We start from the raw sequence: 18,649 nt of genomic DNA on the forward strand, positions 1-18,649 counted from the left end.
GAGTGTGGGAAAGCTAAAGAAAGAGGGAAAAAAAACTGGATAAAAAAAGAAAAAGATAAGAATGAATGACAAGGAAAGAGAGAAAAGTTAGATAAGGAAAGATAAAAAAAAAGATTAAGTAAGATTGAAGGAAGAAGAAATGGAGAAAAAGAATGAAGTTAGGTGAAAATAAAAGAGAGGATAGGGTGAAAAAGAGGAAATGAGAAAAGAGTGAAAAATAAAAAAAATAAAGAAAAAGAATGAAGTTGGATGGAAACAAAAGAGATAAAATAAAATAGGGTGAAAAAGAAGAGATGAGAAAAGAGTAAAGGAGAAAAAAAAAGTAAGATAAGAATAAAGAAAATTGCCGTATCAATTTCGCTTACGAAAAACTGTATACAGTTCTCGTATAATCTGCAGGATCCATTTCCTAACATTGAGGATTGCACATAATTGATGGACTTGCTTTGTTGATGTGGCTTTTGTTGTGGTGAAATGTGGTTGAATGGAACATACTCTCGTCTCGGGAATTTACATATTTGGCGCTGCCATCAGGTAAACCAGATGTAAAAAACAAAGCATATTGCTGAAACCAAAGATAAAAACGTGGTAGTGTCATGGATGATTAAGATGATGGAGTATAAAAATTTCAAAACTACTCTGTAAAATTATTTTCTCTGAAGCATTATTAATCATTAGATTAAAAAATCTTTTAATCAAAAGATCCACAAGGTCAGTATTGTGCAATTTTTCAAAACGTTAAAATTTCCTTATTTATTAAAATACTTTCGAGAGAGTGGAAGAATCACAAGTTTGAAAATACCATCCTCTCCGCCCACCACATGATTCGTTACCTTTAAAATTTTGTTGTTTCATTAGAAGTGTTATTCGAAAAATAGATTGATACTTGCCTCATCAATACAAATCACAGCAATTATGTTTGAAATCTTTGAAATATAAAAAGAGCTCATGCATGACCCTTGTCTAGCTCATTCAAAAGTTATTTATTTTTTTCTCTGAACCCGTGATTCTGTCTCCTCGTTGCGCTGTTTTACTCAGAAAAAAGTAGTACTTATTAAACATTTATAGACATGGAAATAAATGAGAGAAGGAAATGATTTATACCCAACAATTACACACGGACCAACAGTATGTGGAAAAACCTGTCAGACATCTATTAAATCAAAGCCAAAAGCTTACACTACATGTACGATGTACGATAAAAAAATAAAGGTGAAATAAACAATTTGTAACTAAAAAGTGAATACAGCATGTGAAAAGATAAGAGTAACTAACATAAATGACACCCGGCAAAATTACAGTTCGTCCGCCATTTAATGTTAATTGACGTGTGAAGAAAGTTAATTTTTATTAAGTGTCATATAATATCAACGACTCCTGTCCTTGCTGTAGAAGGACATTAAATTAGTAGTATCACATTTTTTATTATTGATAGCGATAACACTGTAGAGATTTAGAAGAAATCAGCACAATGATATAAAAGAGGAGGTTTTAACTACATTTGAGATTGATTTAAGTGAAAAAATAAATACCAAACCTTCTCTTCTCACTTAATTATATAAATATAAAGATTAAATTATCATTTTATAATGTTAATATGTTGCATTGATAGAGTGAGTTTTCTTTTCTATTCTTACCTTTTTTTAGAAAAAAAAGTAAATATTGTAAATCTTTCTAATATTTTTTAAAAGTGTTAAAATTAAAGATAAATAACTAAAAATAATAAATTTTTATTAAAAAATAAAGTATTTATTTATTGATATTTTAAAAGGTTAAGATTAACAAAATTTATATTTTTTAACTCCTCGCTTCTTGTCTTACCAAAAATAAATAATAAATAGAGACACTGGAAATTGTATTTTCTCTCAATATTTTTTTTCTTTACAGTTTCTGGCATTCCAAACAATGGGTTGATTGTATGCATTTTAATTATACGCTAAGTATATTAATTAATTAATTAGAACCTACATATCATAATGTTCTATCTCTAAGGTGCAAGAGTTCTATTTCTAAATTAATTATTATATTTTTCATACTTGTATTTGTTTACATTGATTTTTAACCCTTTTTTATTACATTATCTGGTATATTTATTTTTCTTTATCCTTTTTTTTTTACCTATTTCAAATTCTAAAATATGTGTAACTTTTTTTTTAAAATATTGACAAACATGCCAACACCAAAAATAAAAGATAAAAATGAGTTTATATCCCACTTAACTATACATCTATACCGATAAATAAATAAATAAATGCAGTAAATAATGTTACACTAAAGAAAGAGAAATATATATATAGGCGTGGAGACATTAAAATTAAAAGAGATAGAGAGAGAAATATGTCTTCTTTAAATTTTAAATATGTTTACGTCCAATTTAACTTTTACTTGGTAATAAGTCTTTTATGTAGCTTGTAAATTTCACAACAAAATTAGAAAAAATATATTTAAAATAGTACATAAAATTGTACAAATTTTGTAATATCTTAAATTCAATTTTAATTTGTATAAAATTTATATACATAAAAAAGAAATAAAATTATCTTATATTATTAACTACACCACAGATACTGTTTGAAATAAAATTTTACCGTCCATTCTCATATCAACAACAAAAAAATTGCATGACTTTATTATAAGTAGAACACTCCATCTCTTCTCACAACATAAATTTCACAGTACATAATATATGTAGCATTACATAGTCACAAATTCTCTCAAGACTTCACTTGAAGAAAACGGGTGGGATTTAATCTTGCAACTGGAATACCAATAAGATCATTAGCCCTAGGAGCAGTTAATCCTGGTCGTTCATCCATAGTTATTTTACTTTTGCCATGCTCTAAGATTTGACCTCGGGAATCAAGCATCTTCCACTCAAAGCATTGTATAAGAGCTCCAATGATAGTGGGCAATTCCCTCGCGGCCAAAGGCATGCCAGGGCAACCTCTTCTTCCACTACCAAATGGCAACAACTCAAAGTGTTGCCCTTTGATATCTATGTCATTTGCTTCAATTTCTAAAAACCTCTCTGGCCTGAACTCTAATGGGTTTTTCCAAATCTTTGGGTCCCTCCCCATTGCCCAAATGTTTACACATACTAGTGAGCCTTTTGGAATTATATTCCCATTAACTACACAATCTTCAACTCCTTTCCTCATAATCATCGGTATTGGTGGATGAAGCCTCATTGTTTCTTTTATGATTGCATGGATATAAGGTAAGTTTGGACTATCTGCTTCACACACCAATCGTTCATTTCCAGTGACTTTGTCCACCTCTTCTTGGGCTTTCTTCAGCACCTTTGGATTGTTGAACAATTCTGCTATTGTCCATTCTACTGATATGGCAGTTGTGTCAGTAGCTGCTGTAAAATAATCCTGAAAATTATAATTAATAAATAAAATGTTAAACGAATTTATTCTCTTATGAGAAAAACATGTAATCAATTAAATAAAATAATAATAATAATAATAATATAATGTAGGCTAGTATGTAGTGCTAATCGTCTCATTCAAGAGTATGACAACTTTTATTGTTATATTAAATAATTTAATATTTTTAGGCTCTAATTTTTACACTGTTATATATATATATATATATATATATATATATATATATATAATCTGTTTTGCCCTATTGTATTATTTAGTACATATATTATTACATTTCCTTTTTCTAAATTTATCATTAAATAATTGAAGATTAATATCATATATAATATTATATACAATTACTTTTATCTTCTTTTATAGCGTACGTATCAAAAACACATATCAACTATAAAAAAAAAGCACCTAACAATATTTATCAAAATTATATATATATATATATTATAAGTTATTCTCTCTTTTCCTTAAAAGGTTGCATATACCTCATAACAGTGTCAACCTATTTTTTCTGGTAACAAAACTATCCTGATATTATTATTTAACAATATATCTTTTTCATGTACTCATCATGGTTTATACTTATACCCTCCTTCATCTTTCTCTTCCTTTCTCATCATATATATTTTTATTTTCAGATCATATTATCAAATTTGGGTATATATACTTGGATCTTCTCAATCAGTCAATCATCTGCACCAAAAATCTCGACCATTAGGTGTACAATTGATAGTTATAAAATTTTATAATAATTTACGATTCACCAATCTCATTTCTTCCAATGTTGAATATAATTTTATCTGTCTTATTAATTTTCTTTAATTTTAAGATTAAATTTAAATATATATTAATAGGGATTTTTATTAAAAATATATTTTACTATACTCTTTAGATCTTTAATATAGTAAATATTTTTTTAACATAGTAAATATTTAATATTTTTAAATAAAAAATATTATATCAAAGTTAACAAAATCTTTATGTAATGTTGGTTAGCTTTTTTATGAGGATTCAAATTTGGGATATAACCCTAGGGTATTGAATGATTATTATTCATTATAATAAATAATAATCTCTATACAGAGCGTAAGGATAAAAACATACGTACCAAGATCAATGATTTGATATGGTTCCTAGTCAACGTGACCTCACAATCTTTTTCCTCACCAACATCAAGCAAAATGTCAAGAAAATCCTTCAATTTCTCTTCACTGCCATCTCCATTTGTACCTTGTGCTTTCTTTCTTGATTCCTCGCGATCAGAGATGAACTTCTCCAACAAAGCATCGTACCTCCTATGTATGTCCGTTGCCCTCTTCATAAAACCTTGCAAGTCTAACTTTTTAAAGAACCCTATGAAATCTGACACATTAAATTCTCCGACAATTTGTGTGGCCTCACGAACCAAAGCCCTTGCTTGTTCTGCTTCACCGTCTGTTCCCGAGCTCTTTATACTCAACATCATTTGCGATATTATGTTGTTTGAAAGTCTCAACAATGCATCGGTGAGATTCACGCTCTCATTGGCCTTTGATTTGTGCGCAAGAATTTGAATGAATTCGTGGAGTTCCCGAGTTCGAATAGGTAGAAACTGTGCCATGGTTCGGTTACCCAATAGCTCAGTGGTGCTTAGCTTTTTTATGAATTTCCAGTAAGTGTCATAAGGAGCGAAAGCAAACGTGGCATTATCGTAGGTAATCATGTTGATGACCATACTCATTTTTCGTGAAGAAAATGTGAGTTCGTGGGTTTTGAGAAACTCTTTGGCAAGTTCTGGGGTGCTTGCAATGACGAATCGAACAGAACCAAGTTGAAGGCTTATAAGAGGGCCATATCGGAGAGAGAGGTCTCGGAAAGCTTGATGGATAAGGGGTTTAAGGAGATGGAGATGTCCAATTATTGGTATTGCTGGTGGGCTTGGAGGGTACTTCAATTTGGGTTTTGATTTGTTTTTTCTCCCAAAGAAAAGAAATTGGAGAAGGAAAATAGAGAGTATCAAAATGAGAACCAGTGTGAGGAACTCAGAAATCATCTTGGTAGCTTAATTGGGAAAGGGAAATGAAATGGAAATATAAATAGAAAGGATAATTATGACTTAGGCGTTGGACATGGTTTATTTTGACGCTACTACCATGCTTTTTATAATAATAAGTACATGCGCAATGCAAAGTTGTTAAGGCTCAAGTTAAATACAACTTGTGATTGTTAAATAGTTCAACGTTGTTGATACATATATTTTATTTTCCCTCACGTCACATTATACATAACATGTTTATTTTATTCAGTTCTTACGTTCCTAAATATAAATACCCCAAAGAATATATGTCAAATGCGAGCATATTACATATTATGCGTCAACTTACACTGATTGGCACGTGCAAGGAGTTTCTAAATTGAAGTTGTTATTTTGAAGATTTCAACAAAAGGTGTAATTTTTTAGTTTATCAAAATATTATAAAATTAATTTATTAAAAATTATGTAAGTTACCCATTCTATTGCTTTCACGTGTACGGCTTTTACTTTCTCGTGATTGTGGAAGCAATGTCTGCAATATTTCAACGCTAAAACATCCATCTATGGTGTGTCACTCATTTAACTCCCCTTATCTCTCCTTATAACATTTCATCATTCATCACATCTGTTATTTCTCTCTTTTCTATTCCTATCTTTCTCAACGCGTTGACATGGTTGACCCAATAAGAAATAAAAATTCACAGTGTAGAGACAAACATAAACATTTTTTCAAATAAGCTGGGGGAATTTATGGGCATGTTACTCTAATTATCGGGACCCCATTCTTCTGTGGTACCATTTTTCCGTTGTGAATTTAATTCCTATCTTTGTCGTTTGTAGGGTAGTAGTTTTTTTTAATGGATTAAAATCTCTGCGGAAATTAACCAGGCTGAAATTATTGTTGTTTCAGGCTTTTGATAGCGCCACATCATGTTGTTCCATGCATTTATTATGAATATGACTGCTCTGACGGTTGATAATTAAATTAGATGTCATCTTTTTAACTCAATCTACCATTATACTTCAAGATACATTCATTTTATTTTACGGTTAAGATGATTTATTACAACATCCTTTTTTTTTTTTATCAGAATCAATGCATAATAGAAATATATTAAGAAATTTGTATCTTCTGCTGGTCGCATTAGCGATCTTACATGCGTTGGTTATGACTAAATTTGCTGATGCTGATTAAAACTTAAATATTCTATTGAAATATTTTTTACATTTAATGATTGTTTGATTTGAGAGAAAATAAAAAGGAAACTGTGTTCAGAAAAAATGAGACCTCATCGTTTTTCTTTTATTTATCACTTTATTAAAAAATAGAAGAGGAAACTGATTTTTCTTTTCATTCTTCTTCTCTCCACATTGAAGCATGAGAATTGACCTATTAAGAGTGAGAATAGGAGATAATTATCTGAAATGGACGACGTATCATGTTTTTCGACCGCATATCCAACAACACGCTTTCATCGCGTCGTGGCATTCGGACAGCCCCGTACGGCGTGCAGATGTCACAGTTTTATCATTATTTCAAACAACCTAAATCTTTAATAGCCTGTAACAATTTCAAATTTTGTTAAAAAAATTGAAGAACGATATTTAAAATTGAGAAATTCAATTGAATTAAGAAAGTACTTTAAATATATGATCAGGAATATCTAAAACAATTAAATTTCAAAGAAATAAATAATAAAAATTAAAAATATGAGAATAACATTCAGTAAATTTTGTGTCGTTAAAATGTATAAATAATAATAGATACGAAAGATTAGTTGTCAGTGGAAAGGTAACCAGAGGTTAATCTTGTTAGTCCTACAAAATTTAGGTACCCTAGTTTCCAAGGATTTTTATTTTGATTTAAGCTTTTTATTTTTTTTCTATGATTTTTTTTACTATAAAAGTTTTATTTTAGTAATTTATGATAGTATGGAATATTTATTTTTCAGTAAAATAAAATTTTAATTTTAGTTAAACAATAATATTAAATAAAAAAAATAAAAACCATACCTAAATTTTATACAATCCTGTTTCTGATCCCAGCCTTCAAATAAGCATATCTTGTCATTTTTAAAGGCTGCTAATGTCTCATCCGTTACTTCTTTAAACGTAAGTGTGTGTTTAACCGGTTTGAGGCTAATCATAGCCCTACGTTTGTATTTATATTGTCACTTATGATTTGCGGCCAGCATTTTTCTTTATCGTTTTCCATGGCCACATGTCCACGACCTGGACCTAACTAATTAATGCGAATTTCCCTTCAAAATTGCACAAAATACACACCCATCACCTTCAACGGGAGAAAATGATTTTTTTTTCACACTTCTAAAATGATGTGTGAAATATGTGGACGGAAAAAATATATATAAAAGGTATGATAAAAAAGTAAAAAGGAAAAATAAGTATAAAAATATGAGTATGAAAATACAAGTCAATAGGGATGTCCTTTCCCGTTAGTATTACACTTTCAAGACAACCCATAATGCTGTAAAACTTTTATAGTTTACTAATTGTGCATCAGGGCCATCTACTGTACCTTAAACATTGCCACCGATACTATAGCACCCTATACAAATGGGAGAATATCATGTCTGTGCCATCTTTGGAATGGATTTAGAATGAATGCAGGAAGAGAGAGATAGCAAAAAAAAAAAACAAACAAAAGTGACAAATAATGTAATAGAAACAAACAAATAAATGCATATATATATATATATATATATATATATATATAAATGTTCGTGTAAATTAATGTCGGTTTGTGCATTCTATATCTGAAAATTCAGTCGTCATTTTGTTTTGTTGGACGCTGATAATTATAAGCAAATATAATTATATTTCTATGATACTTTTTTTTATCTCTTTTTAATATTTTTATTATATTATATAATTAATTATGTTGCTTATTTGTTTCTTGTATTTTCATTTATTTTTTATTTTATTAAGAAAATAGAATGTATGACATTGTTCAAACAAAACATAACAAAAATGCTGGCAATGCTATGTTACGAGAACAACAACGTACTACACCAATAATTGAAGAATGCCAACAACCACAGATCAGCATTTATGGACATGGTCCCGTGTTTGCTGAAGTAACCCAGCTTATATATGAAAAATAAATATAAATTTTATTTTAACTTTTTATTTGAATTGTAATTCTTGAGGATCCAAGTTAAGAATTATATATATATATAATAACTGTTTTTTTTCTTTAACTTTTCAATTAAGATTTGGCTTCAAACTGAATTTTTAATTCTAACGGGATAATTGGAACCAGGACCCAGTTATCGAAGGCTTAATCTCCAGGACATTTTCATGGGTACGATAAAATCCTAAGGAAAAAAAGATGTAGACATTCAACTTGATAACTCATCTAACTTTAAAAGTTAATTGGACATATTGCATTTATATTATATTCGGATCGTCCTTTCAGTTGTTTTATTTCAGCTCACTATTATAATATATTTTATTTTTAATAACGATAGTTAATAATAAAATTTCTTGAATTCATATTTTTCTTTTATTATTAGTAATAAAATACCAGATTTCTTTATTCGTATCACACATTTTGATTAATAAGATAGTATTATTGTCTTGGAAAAAATTATTTTAAAACAAGTATTCGAAAACATTCCTTAATTTTAAAATTTTATCACTAAAACGTACATAATATTTAAATTTATGCATTTCACCAAAATATATTAGCTCGTGTCCTGATTGATCAGATCATTAGTCTGTCGGGTCAATGATAAAATATATTTTCTAATTTGTGTAATATTATATAAGATAAAAATTATATATTATTTATTTTATTAAAAATACAGAATTTAAAGCAATTAAGTGCTGATATATGATTTTTTATTCATGTAATGTTGCAAATATTGTTGATATTACAATATACTTTAAGCTAAACTTAAAAATTACAGTTTTTGTGGTTAACTTCAATTTAGAGACTCCTTGCACGTATCTATTAACGTTGACAATAATCTGCATGGTTAACATTTTTCAATGTTGAGTATAAATATTTCCAACAAAGTTGCTACGAAATAGCGACACTAATTTCTAATCAACATAAGGCTCTCAAATAGGAAATGCAAGTTCACACTACTATAAAAAGCAATTGTTAGTAACCGCAAAATTAAACCATATTTAGGCAAACAACAAAGATGATTTATGAGTCCCTCACACTAGTTTTCATTCTAATCCTCTGTGTTTTCCTTCTCCACTTCATTTTCTTTGAGAGAAAAAATAAATCAAAGCCCAAATTGAAGTACCCTCCAAGCCCACAAGCAATACCAGTAATTGGGCATCTCCATCTGCTTAAACCTCTCATCCATTATTTCACAAGAATGTCAATATTAATTCAATTATGCTTCTGAACATTCAAAAACTTAGTTAATTGACAATCAGTTTCGCATATTAATAGTTAAAGGTTAATCCCTTAACTCATTAACCCTAACAAACAACTAAACCACCCTAATCCCTTAGGTGAAGTTCAATTTCAAGTTGCATTAAGACTTAGAACCTTAGGATTGCAGAATTAGGTCTCTTTATCCCTAAGAAATCCCCAAATTCTGATTGCTAATTCAGATTAGAAAAGTAAATCCAACTTCCATTGGTAATTGTTCCTCTTTGATGAATCATATGAATTTCCATTCATAGAGTGCAATAACAACAAAATTCACAATTCAATTAATCCAAGAACTCAAAATTCAGAAGCAAGAGTTAAATCAATACATCAATTCGAGTTTTATAAACTCCTAACTACAAAGAATTAAGCAAACATTGAAACAAAGAAAGAGAAAGAAGGAGAAGAAGAGAAGAAGTGCAGAGAAACCATCTCCACGAGCTCCAATCCAATGCCTCTTCTTGGAGCTTCGAAATTCGACCCCACTACTCTCTCTCACTCTCTTCCAACGAGAATCTAACAGAAAAAATGGAAAATGAACAAAAGATTCCCAGTTTTGAGCTTAAGACATGTATTTATAGAAATTCTGATTCTATGCGTTGTCACTTTGTTTCATAAAAGTGACCACACAGAGGCTTATTCTATTTCTGGGAGACTGGAGCATTCACTTTTGTTGATAAGAGTAGCAACGCAAGAGGTCGAGGAGTGCGCGTGATCACTTTCGAGAGCAAGAGTGATCACGCGCAACTTGCCTTGTTTCACTCCACTCTAGAACTTCCACTTTCGCTGGCAAGAGTGGTAACGCAGAGCTTGTTAAAATCTTGCCTTCTCTGGAACGTTCACTTTCGCCAGTAATAGTGACCACGCAGAGCTTGCTGAAAATCTTTCTTCTCTAGAACGTTCACTTTTGTTGGTGAGAGTGACAACGCACAGCTCTGTTGAGATTGAATCTCTCTGGAAGTTCACTTTCAGTGATAATAGTGATCACGCCCACACTCAACTTCTCATTTAAGCTATGAATCATTCACTTTCGCTGGTAAGAGTAACCACGCCCAGCTTAACCTGCATGAGCCATGTTTTTTGAGTCCATACTTGCTACTTTGCTGCTATTTCTCTATTGATCTACCAGAATCATGGTCTTTGCTCAGAATTTTCTACAAAAACACACTTCAATTATTAATTTCTACACAGAAAATTCATAAATGCTAAACTAACTATGTATTTAAAGAAATTCTTCAATCATTCTATTTTTATGATTTTGTTCTGCTTTTTCCAACACATTTTCCTTATCAAATGGATTAAAACTATAGTAAAATACTAGTAAAAATATGGATTCATCAAAACCCATTAGAGTTCAGGCTAAAGAGATTTTTAGAAATTAAAGGAAGTGATATAGATATCAAAGGACAACACTTTGAGTTGTTGCCTTTTGGTAGTGGAAGAAAAGGTTGCCCCAGCATGCCTTTGGCCATGAGGGAATTGCCCACTATCATTGGAGCCATTATTCAATGCTTTGAGTGGAAGATGCTTGATTCCCAAGGTCAAATCTTAGACCATGGCAAAAGCAAAATAACTATGGATGAACGACTAGGATTAACTGCTCCTAGGGCTAATGATCTTATCGGTATTCCAGTTACACGATTAAATCTCACCCTTTTATTTTAGTGAAGTCTTAAGGGAATTTGTGACTATGTAATGCCACATATATTATTGAGTGTGAAATTTATGTTGTAAGAAGAGATGGTGAGTATTCTATTTATGTTGAATTTACGATGTTGCAAAGTTTATGCAGTTTTATATATGCTATTTTAAATATTTTGTTTTCTAATATTGTTGTTGTGAAATTTACAAGCCTACGTAAAAGCCTTATTACCAAGTAAAAGTTAAATTTGGACAAAAACATATTTAAATTTTAAACAAAATATATTGATGTGTGCTGTGTGATATTCTAAATTTTTATTTATTAGTATCATATTTAAAAAATTATACCAATAAAAAGAAATATGTAACAAGTTATAAGAAATGTAAATTATTTTACCCTAAATGTTTTTAAGGGTGCCATATAATTTATCAAATATATTTCAATTGACATATTTGTCTCTCTCTCTTTTAGTTTTAATGTTTCCACGCCTTAATTTATATATATATATATATATATATATATATATATATATATATTCTATTTCTTTTGTTTTATTGTAACATTATTTATTATATTTTAAAAAAATATTTTTTTTGTATAGATGCATACTTAGTTGGGATATCAGATCATATTTGTCTTTTATTTTTTTTTTAGTCGGCATGTTTGTCAATATTTAATAAAAAGATTTTACACTCCATTTTAAATGTGGAATAGGTAGAGAAAACAGAAAGATAAAGAAAAAATAAATATACCAAATGATGTAATAAAAAGGGTTAAAAATCAATATAAAAAAATAAAAGTATGAAATATAATAATTTAGAAATAGAAACTCTAACCTTAAGGATAGAACATTATGATGTGTATGTTCCTTTAACTCCAAAAATTTAAATTAAGGAGATTAGTTGGATACTAAGACATTGTAATTACCTCAATTAATATACGTAGCGTATAATTAAAATGCATACATTAAACGTGTTATTTGGAATGATAGGAACTGTAAAGAAAAAATATATATCATAGAGAGGAAATACAATTTTCAGTGTCTCTTTCTTCTTTTTTTGTTAGTAAGACAAGAAGAGAGAAGAGGAAAAAAAAGTATCAATTTTATTAATCTCATCTCTTTTAAGCGTCAATAAACAAAAAAATATGTATTTATTACATTACATTTTTTAAAAAATAGCATTAAGATTTACAAAAAAAAAAAAATTCAAAAAAAAGTAAGAATAGAAAAGAAAATTCGCTCTATCAATGCATATATATTAAGATTATTAAAATGATAATTTGATTTTTATATTTATATTATTAAATGAGAAGAGAAAGTTTGGTGACTATCTTTTCACTTGGATTAACCTCAGCTATGTTCAACCTCATATCATCATGCTGATTTACTCTGAACGTTCACATTGTCGTCGTTGTCAATAGTGGCAACGAAGGTGATACTACCTATTTGATGTACTTCTACGACAATGACAAGATTATGTTAAAGGATAGAGACAACATTGTCGTTACATCGAATACATGTTAATTAACATCATGTAAAAATTCCTATCAAAGCTATGCGAAAGCAAAAATGGATCGATTAATATTAACCTCCAGCTATTGTAAGTTGATCTGCGATTGAAATTTTCGGTCTTTCCAAATCCTTACTCACTCAATCACGATGGTGTGTATGTTTTAAAAGAGGAGTGGATTCAGGTTGACCAAAAATAATGAGATAGCAAAATATTTATAGGACTCTTCCATCATTGAGCCCACTTCGAATATCCAGTAAAACCACCTCCAAGTGGAAAAACAGATGCAGATAATGGAGGCAATGTGATCACATAATATCCCCTTAAAATCGGAACTACAAAAAATGGAAGTCGGTTGCTAACATTCTCCCACTTGATCCATTAATCTCATTATCAACCACAGTAAGAAATTAGATATATGAATCATGGTGACAATTCCTCTAATGGTGAGTATTATCTTCCATGTATCACAGTATATCAAGTCTCTCAACACTAGCTCTTAACTTAATAAATAAACCAAATGTTTATTTAAGGTCAAAACCAAATGATATTTCTCAAACAAACAAAAGTGTGCACAAAACGAAAGAGAAAACATCAAGTCTGAATAAAAGTCTCAGAAAATAATAAATGTATCCATAATGATTGTCACATCATGGAACCAAGTCTCATTCGTGCTACATGATCCGATCGGCAATCATCAACTTAGTACTAACGTGCTCAATGACCACTTTCTTTTCCTTAACACGTTCTCTTATGACTAAATATTTGATGTTCGATGTGTTTACTTTGACTTCCACTCTTGTTATTATTAGCCATAAATACTGCAGCAGAGTTGTCACAGTACACTCTCAACAGCCTAGATATAGAGTCCACAACTCTAAGCCCAGATATAAAACTCTTCAACCATACACTATGTGAAGTAGCCTCAAAACAAGAAACAAATTCAACCTCCATAGTGGAAGTAGCAGTCAAGGTCTACTTCACACTGCTGCAAGATCATTTTTCGGACATTGACTCAATTCAAGCATATCACCCTTCACAATGGGAGCTACACTTGGTGAACAATCTTTCATGTTAAATCTCTCTAAAACCTTGTTAATATAGGTCTCTTGAGACAAATCCAAAATGCCTCGAGATCTTTCTCTATGGATCTTAATACCTATGACATAAGATGTCTCACCTATATCTTTCATATCAAAGTTTTTTGAGAGAAATTGTTTCACTTCACATAGCATACACCTATCATTAGCCGCAAGCAAAATATCATCCATGTATAAAACAAGGAAACAAATCTTACTCCCACTAACCTTTAGGTATATACATTGATCCATGATGTTTTCTTCAAAGCCAAATGAAGATATGACTTCATGAAATTTTAGATACCATTGACATGAGGCTTGTTTTAATATATATATATATAGATTTATTAAGCTTGCAGACTAAATGTTCACCATTACTAGAGAAGAATCCTTCAGGTTGTTTCATGTAAACCTCTTCTTCTAGATCACCATTGAGGAACGTTGTCTTCACATCTATTTGATGTAACTCAAGGTCAAAATGAGCTATCAATGCCATAATCACTCGAAGAAAATCCTTTTTAGACACAGGAGAAAAGGTATCCTTGTAATCGATTCCTTCCCTTTGAGTGAACCCTTTGGCAATAAGTCTTACCTTATGTCTCTCAATGTTGCCTTGTGCATCTTTCTTAGTTTTAAAGACCCACATACATCTAATGACTTTTACATCATCAGGCAACTTAACAAGATTCCAGACTTTGTTAGATGCCATAGAATCCATCTCATCTTTCATGACATTGTACCATAAATTCGATTCCTTAGAATTCATGGCTTATGAAAACGTTTCAAGATCATTTTCAGCTCCTATGTTATAGTCAGATTCTTGTAAATACACCACATAGTCACTAGAAATTGCTGAGCTTTTGACTCTAGTAGATCTTCTTAATGTTGTCTCATTATCTTGATGAGGAACTTGTTATTCAACCACTTCCTCAATAGGTTGATCAACATTCACTTGTGGCTCCTCGTTAATAACTTGATCTACTAAATCGTATTCAACAGCTTGTGGAACTTGGATAACTAGTTGTCTAACACGCTTTTGAACTGGAGGAGCATGAATAACTACCAATCTATCATTTGATTTAGAGGGTTTAGTTTTATAATGATCTATTTCAAGAGTAGTGTCTTAAATCAGGTCACTCCCACTAATCAAATCATTTTCAAGAAACTTTGCATTTCTTGATTGCACAATTCTAGTGCTACGAGATAGACAATAAAACTTATACTCTTTGGATTTTTCAGCATATCCAATGAAATACCCACTAACAGTCCTAGGGTCAAGTTTCTTCTCTTGTGGGTTATAAATTCTCACTTCAGACGGACATCTCCAAACGCATAAATGTCGCAAACTAGGTTTTCAACCTTTGAACAGTTCAAAAGATGTCTTTGAGACAACTTTAGTTGGAACTCTATTTAATATATACACAGCCGTCTTTAGTGCTTTAATCCACAAGAATTGAAGAAGCTTTGCATTGCTCCTCATACTTCTCATCATGTCCATCAAAGTTCGATTCCTTCTTTCTGCCACACCATTTTGATCCAGAGAACCAAACATAGTGTACTAGGCAACAATCTCATGTTCTTGAAGAATTTGCTTTCCATCAGTATTCGTTATTGTTTATAAATTCTTCTGTGACATCTCGGTTTATCACTTGTGTTGTAACTATACATTTTACTCTTTCTGGACTTCTTTTTCATGTTTTTTATACCTTTTTCTCGGGAGAGTGATTTGTGAGAAGATGGTAAGAGACTCGGGAGTAGAAAAATTTCTAGCCTTGTTAGAGAACAATATCTGCCTTTGCCTATTGCTTTTATTTCATATTACTTTGGGAGGAGGTGGGACTAACCTAGTCTATTGAGTTTATTTTTTGCCTACAAAACATAATCTTCAGATTTCATGATGTAACAATGGTGAAGATACTTACAGAAATTCTCTAATATTCAAGTTAAGAATAATATTAATAGAGCATATATATGGAAATATGTTTACTTATCTAGTGACGTAAAGTAAGTCCCTTAGATAAGATTTGGCCAAATATGACACACGAAAGTGTTAGGTATTGTAGGTTAAATGTATAGCCGACCCACTTAACTGCACCATGCACCTGCTTACAGTGTAAATGCACTTGATGACATTCGCTATATACGTGCAATAATGTTGGGACTTTTTCTACGCCAACTTTGTTATGCGAGTTGGATTTTGGAGGTTACAGGTCCCAACGTTGACATATTAAGTATTTGATTAGTGCTTTGATTAGGAAGCATAACTAATGTTTCGATAATTTTTAAGAATATTCATAATTTTTTAAAATATGTTAATATAAACGTTTAGGGTTAATTTAAGAATTTGAAACCGATGAAATTTTATTAAAAAATATATTTTTCATCTTTTAAATATAAAAGTATAATAAACATTTTAATTTTTGATAAAAAAAATTTAATGTTTTTGTATGTTTAAAATTAACCTTAAAAGTTTATGTTAATACAATTATTTTTTTTAATATTAACTTTAACATTTAGAGTTGATTTTAAAACATTAAAAGTAATTTTTTTTATAAAAAATAATATGTTTATTAAATAAAAATATAAATTATAATAAATATTATTTTTAATAAAATATTATTAATTTTAGATATTTAAAATTATTCTTATAGACTGATATTAACGAATTTTTTTATTTGAATTACTATTTTTAATTCCAAATGAAAAATTAAATATGTCAGAAATGGGTTAAAAATTACGTCATGCTTACAGGGCCAAGCTGCACGAATTTGAAAACGCAGATTTTTATTTTTCCAAATTAAAACTCAAATTTCTAACACAAATTTTAGAAGAATATTAATTTCACGTAGATCAATTGGGTTAAAATCTTAAACTAATCTACTGAAACATTAAATAAAAAAAAATTAAATCTAGTACAATAATTCAACAATAAATATTCATTTTCTTTTAATGAAGAATTACAATACAGTATTTTATTAACCAAGTTGTTAAAATATAATTGCAATGAGCTTTTCAAAATGAAATTTGTATGACTGAACAATAAACTTCCTAACCAAAACCTGTCAGCGTATAATAGCAGTAGAAATTATTTTAGATATTAATACTGTATTTGTTGAAATTAGTGAAATACGAAGGAAATTATCTTGTCCACAACCCTAAAATAGGAAAAGAAATTAGTGAAAGAAAACAAATAAAAAAATGTGTTTAATGAAACGATATAAAAGAAATAATATGATTGATGAAGAAATAATAAAAATAAAAATAATAAATAGACATCAAAATATAATTACTCCAATATAAATTGCTTCATATATATTGTGATAAAACGGTTCAAATGACATATTTTTTTTAACACGTGTTTAAAGATACGTGATAAAAAAAACTTAATAAATTGTAAATTTTAATTTAAAATTATAACATTTAATAATATTAATAAATGAAACTTACAATATGATATATTTTTTAATAAAAAAAGTATTATCAATAAATTTTTATTATATGTCATTGGATACACATTAAAAAAATCAATAAAATATATTTCTTTTTTACATTCAAAGTTTTGCTTAAAATTTTAAAATATCATTATTTTTAAATTTCATAAAAATTTATTTAATTTTTTTTACTATATCATTATCTATTGTATTACTTTTGTTCCTATATATTTAATTTGTCAATAAAAAAAAGTACACAAACCAAAATATATAATTATTATTTTTAAATATTTAGTAAATTTTTTATAAAATAATAGTGAAAATGAATAAAACATAATTATTAAAGTGATAAAAAATGGAAAGAATAATATTTTTCTTGAGAAACTAATGTTCTTCTGGTTCCATGGAGAGTTAAATGACCAAAATGTCAAAGCTGATCAAATTGAAAAAATAATTTATGATTTTTCGTAAGTTATTTTCAATTTTTTAATAAAATTTAGTATAACATATCAAAATAAATTTTTTTATTTGTTTCAATATATTTTATCATTAAATTTATAATAGAAGTTATTGTTTAAATTTTTTGTATCAAATAAATATTTAAATAAGTTGTTAAATATAAAAAGATTTTATCAATTAGTTGCTCCGTGGATCGAGAATTCATTACAAAAACATTTTTTGTTCATAAAAATATATAATCTTTGTTTGACAACAATCAAACTATTAAGTTTAAATATATATTTTTCTTCAGTTTTGTATACGCACAATTTAGTTTTTTTAATTTTTTTGAAATAAAAATTTTTATTTTAAAATTATACATATTTAATTTTTTTGTTCTACTTTAATACTCAATTTTCTTACTCAAAATCTTGATAAATTGAACAAGTTACTAAAAAAACATTAATTACAAATTTTAAAATCAAAGAAAAATAATTTTAAAATATTTAAATATATTTTTAAAACATAAAAATGAAAAAATAATAAATATTATTTTTATAATAATAAATGATTTTTAAACATTGAAGTAAAAATAATACAAGACATTTACTAAAATTTGTCTAAAAAAATCTACTATAATCTGACTTCTATAAGATCATTATGTCATAATGCATAACTAAGAAAGTTTATTGTAATTGAATTTTGTGTAAGAGTTAAAAAAAAAATTAAATGAA

The 18,649-nt window shown here is 28.8% G+C and overlaps 1 protein-coding gene across 1 annotated transcript; it reads right to left on the minus strand.

The window, feature by feature from the left end:
* Positions 1–2,506: 2,506 nt before the first annotated feature.
* On the minus strand, positions 2,507–5,547 carry LOC113857422 (licodione synthase-like). The gene is made up of 2 exons (XM_027489286.1): positions 4,495–5,547; positions 2,507–3,377 (listed from the first exon to the last, which is right to left on the minus strand). The coding sequence occupies exons 1-2, from the start codon at positions 5,416–5,418 to the stop codon at positions 2,715–2,717; spliced, it is 1,587 nt and encodes a 528-aa protein (XP_027345087.1). The 5' UTR covers positions 5,419–5,547; the 3' UTR covers positions 2,507–2,714.
* Positions 5,548–18,649: the final 13,102 nt, after the last annotated feature.

The sequence above is a fragment of the Abrus precatorius genome, unplaced genomic scaffold (assembly GCF_003935025.1).
Source record: "Abrus precatorius isolate BTA unplaced genomic scaffold, Abrus_2018 Scaffold2, whole genome shotgun sequence".
Lineage (NCBI taxonomy): Eukaryota > Viridiplantae > Streptophyta > Magnoliopsida > Fabales > Fabaceae > Abrus > Abrus precatorius.

What these genes read in the sequence shown, in the direction of transcription:
- LOC113857422 (XM_027489286.1), bottom strand. Translation starts at nt 5,418, where the DNA reads ATGATTTCTGAGTTCCTCACACTGGTTCTCATTTTGATACTCTCTATT. An exon ending in ATATCAAATCATTGATCTTG is followed by an intron (nt 3,378 to 4,494) that starts GTACGTATGTTT and finishes TATAATTTTCAG; the next exon opens with GATTATTTTACAGCAGCTAC.